The sequence below is a fragment of the Pezoporus flaviventris genome, unplaced genomic scaffold, assembly GCF_033815535.1.
Source record: "Pezoporus flaviventris isolate CSIRO_AGI_PZ_B2104156 unplaced genomic scaffold, CSIRO_AGI_Pfla_v1 ptg000063l, whole genome shotgun sequence".
NCBI classification, from domain to species: domain Eukaryota; kingdom Metazoa; phylum Chordata; class Aves; order Psittaciformes; family Psittacidae; genus Pezoporus; species Pezoporus flaviventris.
Genome location: NW_026892611.1, coordinates 10,033,215 through 10,049,971, shown reverse-complemented (window position 1 = coordinate 10,049,971; position 16,757 = coordinate 10,033,215). Strand labels below are relative to the sequence as shown.

The following is a 16,757-nucleotide window of genomic DNA, read 5'->3' as shown; positions in this document are numbered from 1 at the left end:
TTTCTCACCCCCCCAACATTAACTAGCTCCTCCTGTGCTGTCTCTAACACCTCCCTAATATCCTTCTGACTTGCAAGATACTATTACTTGATACAATGCAGGCCAGGATATCCCACAGTGGGAACTGCATTCGCAACGCTTGCGGAACAACCGCTTTTCAAAGCTTTCCTCTTAGGCAATTAAACTATTTTAAACTGCAAAGCTCCTCTCTCACGTTGGATTGGGAAGCACATAAAGAAGCAAACTAAGTTTATTGTTGCTTTTTTAGTTCTTTTTATCTTCAAAATTATCTGCGCTTGTAATTTCTTTAATGTTGTTTTTAAGAATATTTTTGAGCCTGCAGATGTGCTTGTGAAGATTAATGGACTGGGAACACTGAAATCTTGTATTCATCAGCTGCAGGGAAGGCAACTGCGAAGCAAGTTTAAGCAGCATCTCCGCAGACTGCAGAGTGCCTCCCTTGTCTTGAAGGGCTTCTGCTGGGCCTCCTCTGAAGTAGTTTTAACTTGACTTTTGCAAGGATACCAGCCACAGATGACCCTTGCTGCTAAGCTGTTCTCAATACCAAGGAAGCCACACCATGGGGAACCCTGTCAAGTGTTTACCATGGTTCCTGCTGTAACAAACAGCTGATTCATTCCATGTGCCGATTAATCTCTTGGCACTACGATGGCAACAGTCAACCCTTGCTGGAGGTGTATCTTCCAAAGTGCAACTGAACACCAGGACCTCAGGCCACAAGAAGTCCAAGCCCCCAAGAATTAGGCAAGTTATCCTCAAGATCATATTCCACCCCATTACCTGACAGAGACTCATCACAAAGGCTTTAAATAAAGATTATATGGAGAGAAATTTGCTTTCTATAACAAGGATAATTAACCCCCCCCACCCCAACGCACCGAGTGAAAGGCAGAGTGCGTGCACGTGTTTCATTAACAGCCAGCTTAATTACACCAATTTCACTACTAATTGGATCAGTTTAAACCTGCTATATTGAAAGTAACTTGGCAGACAAAAATGTTACTGTAATTACAAACCCAATTGGTTTCTTGAGTTAAGTAATGCCACCGATTAAGTAATTCCAACATACATAAAGCAAACCCAACCGTAGCCATTTGTGTAGTTTTGACTCATTTTCAGCAATGTGATGCCTACAAAATGCAGCACCAGCAATCGTTTCTGAGGGCAGATCCATCCATGCTGGTTGAATAATAACTATAACAATAACCATAATAACTGAATGGGATTTGCCAAAGTGATGGGAAAATGAGTTCTGTGAAAGGGTCCTGGTAAAAGGCAAACTTACCTGAGCTTTCAAATGCTGCTTTTGGTGTAAACCTTTGAGGCTTGGAAAGTTTGATGACAGTTTAAAGAACACCATCCTTACTTTGAACATTTCTCCTTGGGATTGCTATAGAAAGCAAAACTTCCCTCCAGCAGCACAAGTCCCCAGATAGCTCTGGATTTGCCTAAACCAGAAAGAGTTGGATATCTCACAAGAAAACCCAGTTTTCACTGATCATCTTAAATATGTTTGTCAAGGCAAACTGTGTTGAATGCTAAAGCTGCTGGCCTATGATCAGCTCTCCTTTCACCAACAGGTACTGCTCAGGTCAAATGAAATTACTACAAGGAATAAATGTAAATTACATGATTCTATGAAATAAAAAGGCAAGGAACATTTTATTTTCTATCTTTAGCTTCCCAAACCAAACAGAAATTCTATCATTCTTTAGAAAACGAAACCCCACAAATAAACCCCCATTTTTCATGACTGGCATTTTCGATTCAAAGCCTAGGGAAATCGGAGTAAGTATTTCTAAGAATGTGCTCCTGACAAGTTGCATGTTAATACTGATTGAACAGTTCCTATAGGCAGCAAAAGTCCTCAAGCATTTTGTTCTAGAAAGAAATTACAGAGCTCAATATGAAACAAAGAAAACCACAGAAGTTATATTTAGCTGATTGCTGTATCACGGTTCCATCTCTAGGGTGTTACTGCCATCGTGTCTAAAAGAAGAGATTTCACGTGAAATTCTGGAGGTCAAATAACGTTCTGCCTATCAATATGGCTAACACAGTAATAGGAGGCTATCTTTCCCTACGTATATTCATGTTGAACATTCATCTGCTGAAGGAAGCAGATAAACTAAAATCCACTGCAGTTTGCAAAAGAGCACTGCTTGGGAAATAACCTTTAGAGCCACTGGAAAAATTCCGAGTTCAATCAACTTTATTTCCAGTACAAAAGCAATTAGATTTTTCCCATCAGAAATCAGATGAAGAAGTAAATTAAGATTTGCCAGTGATGGGAATTCTTAACTTGGGGCATAAATAGAATCTCCGTATTATTTTCGGCTATGGCCATCTATGTAAACCTCTATTCCAAACACAATTTGCGAGAGAAAAAGAAAATTAGAGTTGTTATCACAGATACCTGCATTTAAATGGAATGTCCCCCCTTCTTTTTAAGCAAAAGCTTCTTTAATTAAACTTAAACAAACAGCCACAAGAACCAACAGGCTTGGCTGCTGTTCCATTCACCCCAGACTGACTGTACTGAGAAATCTGATTCAAACAAACCCCGAACCACTTGTGTCTCTGTTAGCCTCAGAAGGCTTACAGCTATTTGTGTGTGTGCACCAACCACTGCTGAAAAATCAAAATAGAGATAAAAAGGCAACTCTTCAAGTGGTTCTTTTAAGAAAACTATTTGATAATACACAATATTAATTAAAATTAAATAAATTGAAAATAACTGTTTCTTACAATGCATCTGGAGCATCAGGAGTGGCTTTTGCAGCAATAGCTTCAGCAAGAAAATAGTTCAAAATCAATTCTTTCTTTTTTCTTAAATAATGGTCGTTTTTGTGAAAAGTTGTCTCTTTTCACTTCCACAACTGATTTAAAACATTCTTTACAGGAACACAGCCCGAGAGTGTCTGTAACATGGAGGTTGCCTCCTGGTCTCCTGCAGAAGCTACAGTACATCAGGTTAGAATGAGGGGCAGTGTCTCCTTTTTGTGATGGTGCATACGACTCATGCTCTACAACAATTACTCTTTCTCAAGTATAGCTCTGCCTGATGACATTTTACTGAGGACCTCTTCTCACTTTGACTCTTACACCATGAACTTGCTTCTTTACTTGCCCTGTGATTTAATCAGAATTGTTTTAAGGTTAAAGTTAATATTAATTCACAATAAATTCATGACGCAAGGAAGAAAAAGGAAGAGGGTGGGAACTACAGTGCTGAAAGACCTCTGCAATGGTAACTATCGCCTGCCCTGCTTCCTCTCCTTCACCCCCTCGCTCATCCAGGAATAAATCTACTGAGCAGAGGAGGAGGGAAAAAGACAAGATGAATTAGGTAAGACCACAGATAAGAACCAATACAAGAGGGAATAATTTCTGAATACAGTATTGGCTACCTACAGTCTGATCCAAGACTGTTTCTTAATTAGCGTTTTAGAAACCAATTGAAAAGCAAGCTGCTGTCCTGAAACCGCCTCCTGCAGATGCTGCATGTTGCTCTCATTTATCCATGGATCATTCCTGCTCACTTCTTGGCAGCTGAAAATACATTCAGACTGTCTGAAGACAGGTTCTGAAATTTTAGATTCCCTCTGTCAACAGCTACGTGATCATCTCATCTGCAATACCTAGTGGATCAGCTAACCTCTCTTTTCTATTTTACTACCAAGGATATTTTCTTGATGGCTATTCCAGGTACTTCAGACATTTGTATCTAGGTTGTAAAGCTGGGTCCCTTAAATCAGCAAAGCACTATTTCAATCATCTCACTATGGCATGAGGTGAGTCTATTCAACACAGAAAAAAAGCAAGGACAGCAGATGTAATAAATAAAGGATTGATTCTGGCCAGGAGCCAAATATCGTTGCTTGATATTAAATATTGTCACGCTGAAGACTAATTGGGGCATCCCCACTTCTCAATGGTGTGGCTAAAAGCAGATGACAGGGGGAGCACACAGCAAGAATCAGACTCCTTCCCACAGTGGGGAGAAGAAACCCTTGATTGCCTCCCAAACACACAGCAGGTAATGTTCAAAGAAGACAAGGTGCAAACATATGCCCTCGGAATCCAGGTTTTGGTTCCTCCTCCTGCAGCATTACCTCTTGTAGGCTCAACAGTCTCCAACAAAAAAACCCAAAAGCTTTACGGAAAGTGGCTGTTGCCCCAAGTCCTGAGGACAGAGAGAGCTCTCCCTTGAGCTACAAGCATGGAAAACTTTGAGTGTTTGACTATAAAGCCCCTGTGTTGGGCTCTGTCCTGAGCATGGAGCTGGCCCAGCCTAGAGCTCAGGAGCAGACAGACTGCACTCACCAGCACTTTCTATGGGCCTGCGGCACACAAATACACCTTTTTAAACCAGCCACAATTTAAAAGGTCATGTTGTAAAGTCACTCGATTAAAGCAGTAATAAAAGAGTAAACATTAACTCACCATTTTTCCTTAGGTCTTTCTTATTTCCAGTTGGTATCATTCCTCCCAGCCTAAGCTGCACCTTATGAATCTGCAAGTTTATCTTGATTAAGAATCTTTGACTTCTCAGTTTTCAATGCAAGAAAACTAAATGTCCTTCCATTCAAAACTACCTACTGCTTGTTCTCGTAACTCCCATGGTATCTTGATGGCAGAATTACATGTCATCCAAATTAGTTATCACTACTGAGAAGAAAGTACACTGAAACATGGTGAAACTATCATAATGAAGGAAACAAAGTTTTTCACACTTTAATGAAAGCTTGCTTTTATACTCTGCAAAGCAGACAAAAGATAAAACTCCTGGTATAGGCTGGTAAACATGATCTAGCTGGTGGGCTTCTGCAGACATTCTGGATCGTCTTGACTGCTTATGTTTCAATCATTATAACTCAATAAGGCTTTCAGAAAATGGAAGCAATAAACACTTGCTTAAAAAAGAAGCTGAGAGATAAACCTATGGACAAAGAACTCCCCCAGGCAGATCAGGGAGAGCTGTAAATTGGCCCTGCTCCATGTGAACTAATGCAAAGGCATTGATTTGTTCTAGGTTAATGATAAGGACTCTCTGTTTAATTTTAGGAAGAGACTTTAATTTTCTGATTGGCAACCAGAGCCATATATTACACAACCAAGAAAGCCAAAGTTTGGCTTTGCAAGTGACTACTCAAAGCCAATTCTCTGTAGGACCAGAGAAGGGAAAACGAGCCTGGCATGGTCAACAGCAGTATGTTAAAATGAAATGTAACTGCACATCCTCTACAACCTACCCGGCCCAGAGCAGCCCCAGGAGGACGGTGATGGGGAGAGCCAATACTGGTGGCCATGGTGGGTTAGAGTGAAAAATTTGCTAATAATTTGAAGCCAGCATTGAAGACAGTTTTCCAGTTCATCCTAGAGGCGCAAATCAGGCCCAGCTCCAGGGACCATCTAGATCCCACACAGACACAAGCTTTTTTCATAGCAACAGGAAATACAGGAAGAAGAGAAATTAAAATAAAACCACAGTGGTACTGTCAAAAGGGCAGCACAAGATAAGTGAGATCAAACAACAAACTGCTTGTTGTGTGCTCGTTCCTTATCTCAAGAGAAATCCTGGAGGGTAATGAACGTCCTCTACAAGTGCCACAGCATCCATCCGAGCGCTGGCAAAGCGGCTCCCATTGCCCTATGTCCTATAGAGCACGGATACAACTGTTTAGTCGCATTTATTGGCTTGGAATAGTATGTCTAAGCACTAACTGTAATATTTGGCACTTAGTCCTCTGTATTCAAAGAGTTAAGCTGTGTCCTATAAAGATAAAAATCTCCACTTTTATTGTTTTGTGAGGCTGCCTAACAAATGAGGATCCAGCTGTAATTGTAACATTCCAAGCTCCGAAGGTGCCAAGTTTTACTAACTATAATTTAACTGGTCCAGTTGATGCAGTCCCAATTCTTGTTTGGATAATCAGCCTTTGTTTAAATATGTACAAGGAAAAAAAAGAGAAGCAGCATAGGCCAGCATTAGCCTCTAGGCATGTCATGTGAGCTTATTACCCTGAAGCTTGCAGTAGCAGACACTCATGCACAAGAGGAGGATTATTTTGCTAGTATTACTGTTAGGGTAACATATAATCAGACCTCCTCCCTCCTCCAGCCCCCACCCCTGCTCTTTTTCCTCTTCCCCTCTCCACAATTCACAAGTCTTCATTCCAAGTTCAAATAAAGTTTAAAGGTGAAAAGGTCAAGAAAGTTTCATGACTGGCTGTTGAAAGAGGGAGAAGTAAGCAGGGTCTCCCAGTTTGCATACACTAAAAGCTCAACCATTTTGTGTTTTGCTGCAATTCATAACTGGACAAATCCCTTTTGTTGGGTCTGTTTGGACTAAAATTAAACACTTGTTAATAATTTATAACTTAATATAATTAGAAAATAATAATAACTGTCAAGCAGCTACATTCAATGCATAAAGCAACTTGAGTGGCTCATTAGCTTATTTGTCAAAGCAACAATTTAGGTGTGTTTCAGCTTATTTCTACTGGGAAGAGCAGTTAAAGAGCCACCCAGCTCGCTTGGAAATCATTTCTCCACCAGCTGGGAGCAATTCCCAAATTGCTGCACCTCACCCACATCCAAGTGATGCTGGCGCATTTTAAAAGCAGCTTTAGCTTGACTTCAGGAGGTGCCTTAACAGACATGGAGGAGGGATGGCCAAAGCATTACACTGCTCCACAGACACAAAAATGCATCCCATAGCAATACGCTGCACATCATTTGCTCTATATTTTACATCTGAATGGAAGTGTATCAGCGTTTGGCCAACAAACTGACCATCAAAATGAGTTGTTTAAGAGACAGAAAATTCTTAGTTCTCTGTGTATGTTGGTAAGGGGCCTTAGCTCAGTAAACCACGAGGGCCAGGCACGAAGCTGCCTGGCGATTCAGGAGGCGCTGCTTTCCCCATAGCTTAACGCAAACAGAAGAAATACTTGTGTGTTTCTTTTTTTCCGAGGAGGAAAACTGACTTCTAAAGTGTCAGAGGCTATGGTCCTTCTTGGAAAGCAGAGAGCGCGGCTGCCTGCACTGGGCAGTTCGGATGGAGAGACAGATAGATATCAAAGTATTCAAATATTCTCCAAATACATGTATTTTTCCCTAAATCATTAATATTGTTGCAAGAAATCTAATACGTTAAGGTAGAACAAAGCAAATTAGAACTGCACATATTGAGCCAGAACCTCAACTGATTAAAATCTATGTCATCTCACTTCAATCACGTCAATATTCATCAGCCAGAATATGTAGTTTGTTCAAGATAAAAGTAGCCATGTTCTTTATAACTTATAAACTAACAGCTGTGATCCTCTGACATCAAAGATCACTGAGCACCAGACATGCAATCTTTTTTATCACTCCTCTCCTTGTGAGTACCTACGCCAGTTCTATTTTTGTTGCATATTAAGTTACCAGGTTTGAAAACGTCAGATTTAAGTACACAAAACAAGGAAGTCCGGATTAACAAATTAGGCTCTGCTCTCAACTCAGCCAGTCTGTCCAGGTCATGAGTTGGTGCAGAAGTCAGTGGTGCCAGAACAACTTATATTAGTCAGGGATATGCTCTTGTTTTTGTCTAGTTATCATCTGATATAATTTCTAATTTACTTACTGAATAAATCTCTTGTCTTTTCATTCCTTTCAACTGCTCCTCCTCCTCTTCACTTTGTTTCTTCTGTCCCATTGCCTGTAACCTGAAAACTGAACACATCTACTCACAGAGCCATCCCCCACCCAGCAGCTCCCTGCATCACCTCTTTTTCTCTCACCCAGTTCCTTCCCTTCCTAACCCTTCCCTGTTTTGTTCCCATGCTTTGCTTGTATTTATTATCCATCCTTCTACAATATTGGAAGGAAGGACAGAAGGGCTTCAAATATCGCAGAGTACTGAGCAAGCACAACAGTTCTCAAGTCTCTGATACTTCTCCCAGAATCAAATGGTGCCTACAAAGGAACCAGAAGATGTCATTCTGGCTAACTGGAGTAGGCCCTTCTAATTAACCTTTTTTTAATTCTTTGATCATTAGTTAAATATAATAGGTTCCCTTTTTTTTTAAGTGAATCTTCTAAAACACATGGAAAAAAGAGATGAATCAATAAAATTGATCTATGACATACTTTTACTCGAGAAAGGATTACAAGGTTGGATCTTAACATTATATTCTTAAAACCATTTCTTGTTCCACTGCCTTTATAGTTCCAAAAAAAATGTATAGTTTGGAGACAAAGGCCTCTATCCTCTTAAGTGCTGTGGATTTCATGCCAATCTCCCAATATAAAGCAGACTTCACAGTGATACCCAAGAGAAGTGGTCTCAGAAAGATTAGATTTTCCACCACAAAATAAACCCTTGTGTGGTGAACCATACCAGCTTCAACACTACCTTCCTCTCCAAGTGCTGTTTGACATGGGGAAACACACCCATCCTATCCCCCTTCTCTTCCAAAATGGAAGTGGTTTTACCATTCCTCTGCTGTTATGCCAGTCAGTTTTTCCATGCGTAAAACTTCCAGAATTGTCACATGTACCTGAAAATCTATAGGTTTTTCTATTGTTTTCTTATTCTGTTCCATTTGCAATATAGAGATTGCCTCTAATATTAGTGTACAAAATTAACTCTCATCCATGATGTAATATAGATAAAACCAGTCTGAGTAATATATGATGAACTGGACACAAAATTCTTTTAAATCAGCAAGATAGTTTTGAGAGCTTCCCATCAAAACCAAGCCCCTCTAATAGGAACAGTACTTTACAAGGTATTAAATTTTGCTAAGTATCTAAAAGGTCAACAAATAAGAGAGGAAACTTTCTTAAACTACCCATTTGGTAGAAAGGCATTTTATCAACCATCCCCATATTAGAAGCCACAGATTTTCAGGGTATTTCAGAATCCATTGTCAGTAATAAAGTAGGACATGCAAGGAAAGGAGAGAAATACAGACTTAATACAATGTAACTACTGAGGATTAAATTTTAACACCACCAAAGCCACACGAAAAAGAATGAATTCAAGAGTCAGAAGATTAAAACTGCATGTAGTCAGCTTGGGATTGGTATGCTCCAGATGGAAACTTTCTTGACAACACACAGTTTAAATTCTAGTTAGGCCAGACTATGATTAAATGCTCTGACAATTTCTGAGTACATCCCTTTTTTCCTACCGGCTACTGTAATACAAAAGACATCTCTTTCAAACATATAACTAGTAAAAAAAAGTGCAAGTAAAAGCCATTTAGGTTTCCAGCAAAGACAGAAAAGCAAAGCAGCTAATGGACATCCAGGGTAGTCAAATCATTTCTGCAAAATCCATTAGTTCTGAGGTTCTGGAGGGCTCAGTTTTTACAGTAAAACCTGTAAAAACTCAGTATCCAGTTTCTCTACTGGGACACTGAGGTGTGAAGATCCAAATGATGCTGGAACTGAACTCGTATATTTGAACCTTTTGAACTCCATTTGCCCTTCATAAATTACTTTACCACTAGCTTTAATGCATTTCTAACCTACTGTGCTAGAAAAATAAGGATTCATTAAAATAACTGAAAATGCACCAAACTTTATAACACTTCCAATGGAATTTGTTCAAAAGATGTGCACCTACAACAGAACTTCAGGGTGAGAAAAAGCTTCCAATAGCCCGGTGAAATAACATCTGTCTTCATGCCACTGAAAGCAAAGCAGCAGACCCCCTGCCCCAAATTCAAACTCACTAAAAGTAAATGAAAATGGCACTGTACAGAAACAGAGTTGCTCCTTTCCATCTGGAAACCCTGTCAAATGGAGGCAAATTCCACCAAATTCCCAACTGATGCAAGAACTTCACTCTGCATTTCACATGACCAACACAAGCTAGCAGCAGCCCTCTGCTCAACATCCCATCAGTAGGAAAACAGTTCCATTTTTCTTCCATCAGAACTGACCCACAACTCTAGGTCTGCACCTTGACTTGGGCCAAGGATAAAACTCTTGCCATTAAATCAGCAGTTCCAAAACCAAAGGCATCATCAGAAGCGGTGCAGTAAAACAAGCCCTTGCTCTTCTGGTGATTTTCCTACAGCAGCTCTGGCTGCATTTGGTGTTACATGGCCCTGGGGATGTGCTGCTCCGGACAGACATGACTTGCAATGCAGAGGCAGGGGAGGGTTATAATCCTACTGCACCCACAGAGAAAGGAAGAGGAAAGAGATTCACACTTGCTCTCCTGCAGAGGTTGAAATAGTTTAGATTTTAGAAATTAATCCAACTTCAAAACAATGCCCAGAAGGATTCTTAATTTTAAGCTACCTTAAACTGAAGGAAGAGATCCCATAGGAAGGCTGGGGAAGACCAAAGAAGGGAACCCTGGTAAGACAGTAGCCCAGCTGCTTAAACACAACATTAACTTCTTCCTGTTGGACATAACACACACACGCAGAGTGAGCACATTTCTCATCATTATTTTTGAGACTGTCAGCATGTTTATAGACAGTCAATCACTGGGATTTAGGAGAAAAACTAAAGCCTTTATTTGAAGTCACAACCGAGACAGCATATGAACAAAAGCAAAACAATCTGCAAAAAGGATCCTACTTTCTCCTACACCTTTCCTGCCTGCAGAGAGAGCTCAGCAGTCAAAGCTGTGTGCCTGCCAATGCCTATACAGGAACTCTTCAGCTCTCGCCCTGCTTGCACAAGGGGTTTCTCAGGGTTCAGGAACGCCATCTGATTTCTGTCTCAGATTTGTCACTTACAAGCGAGGACACTGCCTATCTTTCTCTCTGAGGAGAGCTGTGTGAAATAATTAATGTCTGAATGGGCTTTCCAGAGATCAGCTAATTTAAAATACTGCTTTTCTCTCTGGATTAAAATGTTCTATTGTATCTGGACACTGTATTTCAATTTCTCTTTAAAATGATCTTACTGAGCAGCAAAGGGACACAGCAGCTCCTATTCACAGGTCACCTCAGGTCTCCTGAACCAACTATGCCCCAGGGTTTTAGTGAAACTCAGGAATTCCAAAAGCAAAGCACATTGCCCTTAGTACATAAAATGCTTCTGATTCACAGAATGACACAAATGTACAAGAAAAAAAGGGATGTTTGATTATTTTTTGTAATGGATGGCTTTTAGACAGACAGAATACACTTACGCATTTCTTCTGCACCAAACAGCAAGTGATTTTTAACAATGGGCTTGTGTGAAGTGCTACTTGCTTATCAAAAAGACTCAGAAAAGGAATTTCAGGGGTTGAACTCTGTGTTTTAAGTCCTGAACAAAGAATAAGATGCTCTAGCTGCACAAGTGTGCACTCCTTCAGACTGTGGGAAGGCAGCCTGCCCAACCTGCAAGACGTGATCCTACTGCAACTTCTTAGTACTTAGGATAAATAAAGTTGTATGAAATTCTTTGACATTTAGAAATAAAATGAATAAAAAGGGAAATGACAAAACCTGCAGAGGGGTGTATTCTTCCGTGAAAGCCCACGATACAGTCTGCCTCTTTAGGCAGTAAGAAATAAGATCCATGCAATCTAGGGCACATTGAGATGTGTACTTGCGATTTATGAAATTATCACCTCTGTTACTTATGACTCCTAATGAGATGTTATAACTGAGCATGGGAACAGTGCTGGTCACCTGAACCCAAGTCTCCAAAGCAGTGATCATCGATGACCATGTAAGTTAACCTGTGTTACTTCCCACCTGCATGAAGAAAGATACGTGGTTTTGCATTCCCTCTCCACCAGCACAGACTGGCTTTCTTTTCCTTGCTTCCCAGCTTGGCAATGAGCCACGCATCATTTATAGACATCCGAGGTTTGGTAGAGCGCTTTCTAAGGATCACTCTGGAAAATGGTACCAGATTTGAAGCCAGAGGGATGCAGGCATGAGCCTTTAAAAAAGGGCCAGCAACCAGAGTGGTCATCAATAATTTTTTTGTTTCAATGAATTACCAACATAACCCAGAGCGTTCCAAATAACCGAAGTATTTCACTATCATGCATGACGTCTACAGTCATTACATCTCATAAGCTAGAAAGGACCTGAATTGCCGACATTAAACAAACAGTAGACAATGAACCAAACCCAAATCACAGCAACAAGCCCCTCACCAAACCCAATCCGCAGAATATAGCTATTTCAGAAAGCAAAGGTATGCATAGCTAAGTGTTTATCCCTTGGAGCGCATCGGTTTCAGAATCACAAGCAGCATCAATAGGTAAACGCATAGGCTGACCTCACCTAAGAGCTACGGGTTCATCTGCTGGGTACCTTAAAAACAGCAGAGTCAGTCCTGCCTGCTACAAACATTAAGTCATAACATCACATAATGTGCAACAAAATGTTAACTTACAAGAAGGCAAATCTAATGCTTTTTTTCTTTTCGGCAGCCTGGTGATATTCCAGAGAACACATTTTACACACGCCAAGACAGTAAAAATTAATTCAATATTTTTAAAGCCATTTCTGTATGTTGTGCCATTTTGGTTTATATTTTGTTTCACTAGTTGATAATCTTAGAGGCAAGAAAAACCATGCTGCTGGTGAGGTACTAAATCACACCAGAGAGCTAAGGTTTTTAGATGAAACAAGAAGCTGATTACACATGCACCGAGTATACCAGTCACTAAGCGTTTCTGGATTGCAGGGATAAGATACCCTCTTTGCTTATTACTGCCTTCTTGATCCAAAGAGATTTAAGCAACTGTTTTCAATTAGATGTTTTTAAGCTAGTAAAACTACATCCATAAAGACATATTTATAGAACAACTTAAAACTAGAAGAATTAAAATGACTACAAAACTGATGAATTCCATTCCCCCGCCCCCTCCCGGAATCATTTACTGACCATTAACGAGCAAAAAGCACTGCAATTTTAAGAATTAATCCACTGTCACAAAATTAAATCAGATACACTAGTAGGGATAATGACAAACTGGTGGCTCCAGCGTTGTCAGTTTGCGGGTGATACAAGTTCAAGTCGTCTGTGCTAGTGGCCACTCTGTTGGAACAAACATGAACATAAAAGGTAACATTAAAAGTGCAGCAGCACCAACTGAATCAATTCTGTCACTGAGGATGCAGGCTCGTAATAAGTGGCATAGGGTAAATACTGCATTTTAGAAATGACCTGGCTAGTTCAAAGCCTGCCAGACCTCAGCACATGGAAATAAAGGAAGATACAGTAATGAAAGTAAATGAAAGAGAGATGATACTCATTTCCTTCTGAATTCCTGAGCACAAGAGCCCAGCAGTGTGGCTTTGCTACACATGACTGCTTTCATCCCTGTTAACCTATGACGAATATTCTGAGACTTACAGGAACAAAGCTGAGCTTTGATAGTTTTCATCTGACAGTTGCTTAAACAAAATTTGCCTAAAAACCTCTGCAGCATGTGATTGCAAACACTTGCAGGATGAGTCACCCTATCTCTAGTCACTGAAGGACACGCAGCGATGGCAGAGGCTTCCCCAGGAGCCTGCTCAGAGATGGCTGGAGCAGGAGCAGGCACAACCTCCCCTCTGTCAAAGCCAGAGGCATCGTTAATCAAGCATCAATATTCTATACCTGACTGCCCCAGGACTAGCTCTAGTTGGAGGCAAAATAACTGGTAAGAGAAGTGCTACCTCCATGGAGGGGCAGGATGCAGCCACGCTCCAGCCCTGCTGCCTCCTGCTGCAAAACCCAGCTGAAGAAGCTCGAGTCCCCCTGGCATCCTACATGTCAACTTCCCTATGCTTTTCTACAAGGCCAATTTGTTCCCACCTAAGCACACTGTAATGAAAACTCTCAAAGGCATGCTAGTAGTGGAGTGACTTTAAGATTCAAATACACCATGGTTTACATATTTTAAACACTTCAGAATCGGGCCATAAATAAAAACGGATAATAGAACGCATGAACCAGCATCTTAGCTGTCTTGTGTCACAGCGTGGCCTTCACCTGGGCACCCTGCACTACAGATGATGGGTGCTGTGCCCAGGACAGCTCCATACCCTACAGCCTCCCCTTGCTGCTGGGCAGATACAGGAGATGCTCCAGGGCAGCACACGTATCTCACAGGTAACACACAAGCCCTCGCAGTGAAGCACAGGGAGATTTCCTCTTCTGTTGTTGTTTTCATTACTACCTTGCAGCTTACATTTGCTTCACGTGCTGAAGCAGCACATGCCACGTAAGGAGATTTTGAAGACTATCTTAGGTGAATTAACCTAGAGAGTTACACACAGGGTCTAGTTTGGGGGAACTCTTCAACCCCGAAGCAAGGAAGTGCCCTTTACTGGCTATGCAGTACCTTGCCTGAATCCAGACACTCAGGATAAAAATGTATTTGTTTGACACCTGAATCCTGCTCATCCTGACAGAGCAATAGGAAGCCAAAATCTTCTGCTCAGCCTCAGACAGCACTGCCAGCTGTGTTGGTGGCCTCTGCCCTGCCTCCCCCACCGCCTTTCCACCTCGGAGAAGAAGGGCAAAGCTGGGTAGGAGTGTGATGCAGTCATCCTTTAAATCTCCCTGTATGGATCTTGCTACAGTGCAAACCTGCTCGGTTAGGCAGATCATTACAGACTCACTGAAATCACATAACATACCCAGATGAAGATGCAGAATTACATAGGATTCGCCCTTTTGAATGAATGTGGCTCTGATTTCTAATTGGTTTTGACCTTGCCTGCACCTTCAGAAACCAGATTAAAAATACTCCCTTTCTGTTAATGGGAAGCTTGCTAATAACAAGGCTAGCCCAATGCCTTTTATTCACACAACTCTTTCTGCACGGTAAAGGATGGATCCTGTAAGACAAAGTTACAGGATAAAACCTAAAGCCAAGTTTCATACAATTATATCCAAATTGGCAGAGCAAAGCTATGAAACAGAAGTGAACGTAAAAGCAAGTGAAATAACATGAACACTGAAGCAGTAAACAATTTTGCCTGAGGCACAACACTAATGCAAGACTAACTTCAAAGCATCAACTGAACCAACAAAGGTGACAAACAATATGCATAATAATAAGCCCAAACCAGCACATGCTCCCTTTCCTTCCCTCAACCAAGATCAAACCCAACAGAAAGGAACAGCACACACCGTCACCATCGTCTGGAAGCGCACCATGGCTGCACAAGTCACTTGCCACAGCTCACGCAAGACGGGAGGTGGGAAGGGAAGGTGAAGTGCAGAGGGATAAGCACATTCAGCTCTTGTTAATGGCTCCGAAGCTGGCAACACACCAGGTACACCAAGCCCTAGAAGATGACTGCTGCAGGTCATTAACAAGCAGGTACGTATGGGTCTGACCCAGGGGTGGTACAAGCTGCACAGATACATAACGCATGCAGCATAGGAAACCTCACATGAACATAGAGCTCATTATAAAGCTCTCCCACTTCAAGTGTGCTGTCAAACAAATACTGCTAATTCTGTCATTCCAAAGACGAGGTTAGTATGTCTTAGAAATTCCTGTTTTGATAGTAACTTCTGGAATTTAAAACAGATAATCCCCAAGCAAGTTCTGCTCTTGCTCATAGAGCTCTTGAAACTCTTTTTTTTTTGCCATTTCATACGTTGAACGATGTATATAAACTAGATTACAGCATTTTGGCTGCAAAGAAATGAGGCTGAGACATTATGTTAAGAGAAGTCCACCACATCAGAAGCTTTTCTTTTTGCCTATTGCTTTTCTTTTTCTAATTACAATTTATAATGAACCTCTTCCCCAGTAAGCTGACTCAGGGAAAAACCACTCTGAAAGGCATCAGCTACTGATGAATTGTTTTTATTAATGAAGTTGGAGAAACAAAAACCACAGTGGTTTTCAGTGCTGCGACTCACAGCAGAACCCACAAGCTTGAAGGCAGAAAGAAGTGTGAAAGTCAGGGCTCTGCTCTGAACAGCTCCTCCATTTACCAAGGGGCCGAAATTCCACGAACAAGGGGTTTTTCTCTCTCCCTTAAGCTTAGGATTTGGTCCTTTGAACAGTTGCTTTGGTCTTAATAAAGCACCACAAGAGCCACTGCCTTTACTGCATTAAAAACTGAAATAATGGGCATTAAGCAGAAGTTGCTCTTATAATACACTGATATTTAAGCAGTTCAGCCTGTGATTGGGTTTGCTGAAAGAAGAGCAGATAGAAGAATGGAGTGCAGAAAAGCATTTAATCCTGGCGAGTTTCAAAGACCTTTAGATTTTTAGTAGCCAAGAAATTCAAGTTTTCCTTTTGACTCAGGCTTCTGGATCGAGGGCAGAGGAGAATCCCTGGGTTTAGCACAGTTGTGTGTTTGCCTGCAGTAACCCTCGCCGCGCCAGGCGGCTCTGCATGGCACACTCCTGGCCAGGAAACCCTGCCGGGGAAGGTGGGGGTTTGTTGCTGGGGATTTCTTCCTTTAAACATGCAGTAGATGGAGCAATTCATAAGATTTTCAGGAAAACTTTGGGATTCTCTTATTTAAGGCAGAATCCTCTTCAAACAGCGATGCTTTATATAATGAGGCCTATTTATAGCCTGCCTCTTCGGCTGTTGGCTCCTCCTCTGCTTGCACACTCACCAGTTCAGCTATTATGTCCAATCTCACATGCCTTCTACAGAAATACCTTAAAGTTGCACATGCAGTGAAAAGGAAGCTTATTCACGCAGTTAGGACATGCTTTTTCATGCAATGCTGGTTACTGGAAAGTTTAACTTTTGTTAAAGAGGCTCAAAATCAAACAGGAAAGTGCGTATTTTTCTTCCTCAT

General features: G+C 41.2%; 1 protein-coding gene across 12 annotated transcripts in view; it reads right to left on the bottom strand.

Annotated features, from left to right (window-relative positions):
* Positions 1–16,757, bottom strand: part of BCAS3 (BCAS3 microtubule associated cell migration factor) — a 361,836-nt gene that overhangs the window by 96,987 nt on the left and 248,092 nt on the right. The window contains exon 24 of one of the 12 annotated variants that reach the window (XM_061470540.1): positions 12,871–13,023. The exons of the other annotated variants lie outside the window; for them this stretch is intronic. Coding sequence (XP_061326524.1) covers positions 12,998–13,023 — 26 coding nt within the window. The 3' untranslated portion in view covers positions 12,871–12,997. Of the gene's footprint in view, positions 1–12,870; positions 13,024–16,757 lie in introns of those variants that run through there. 12 annotated transcript variants of the gene reach the window in all.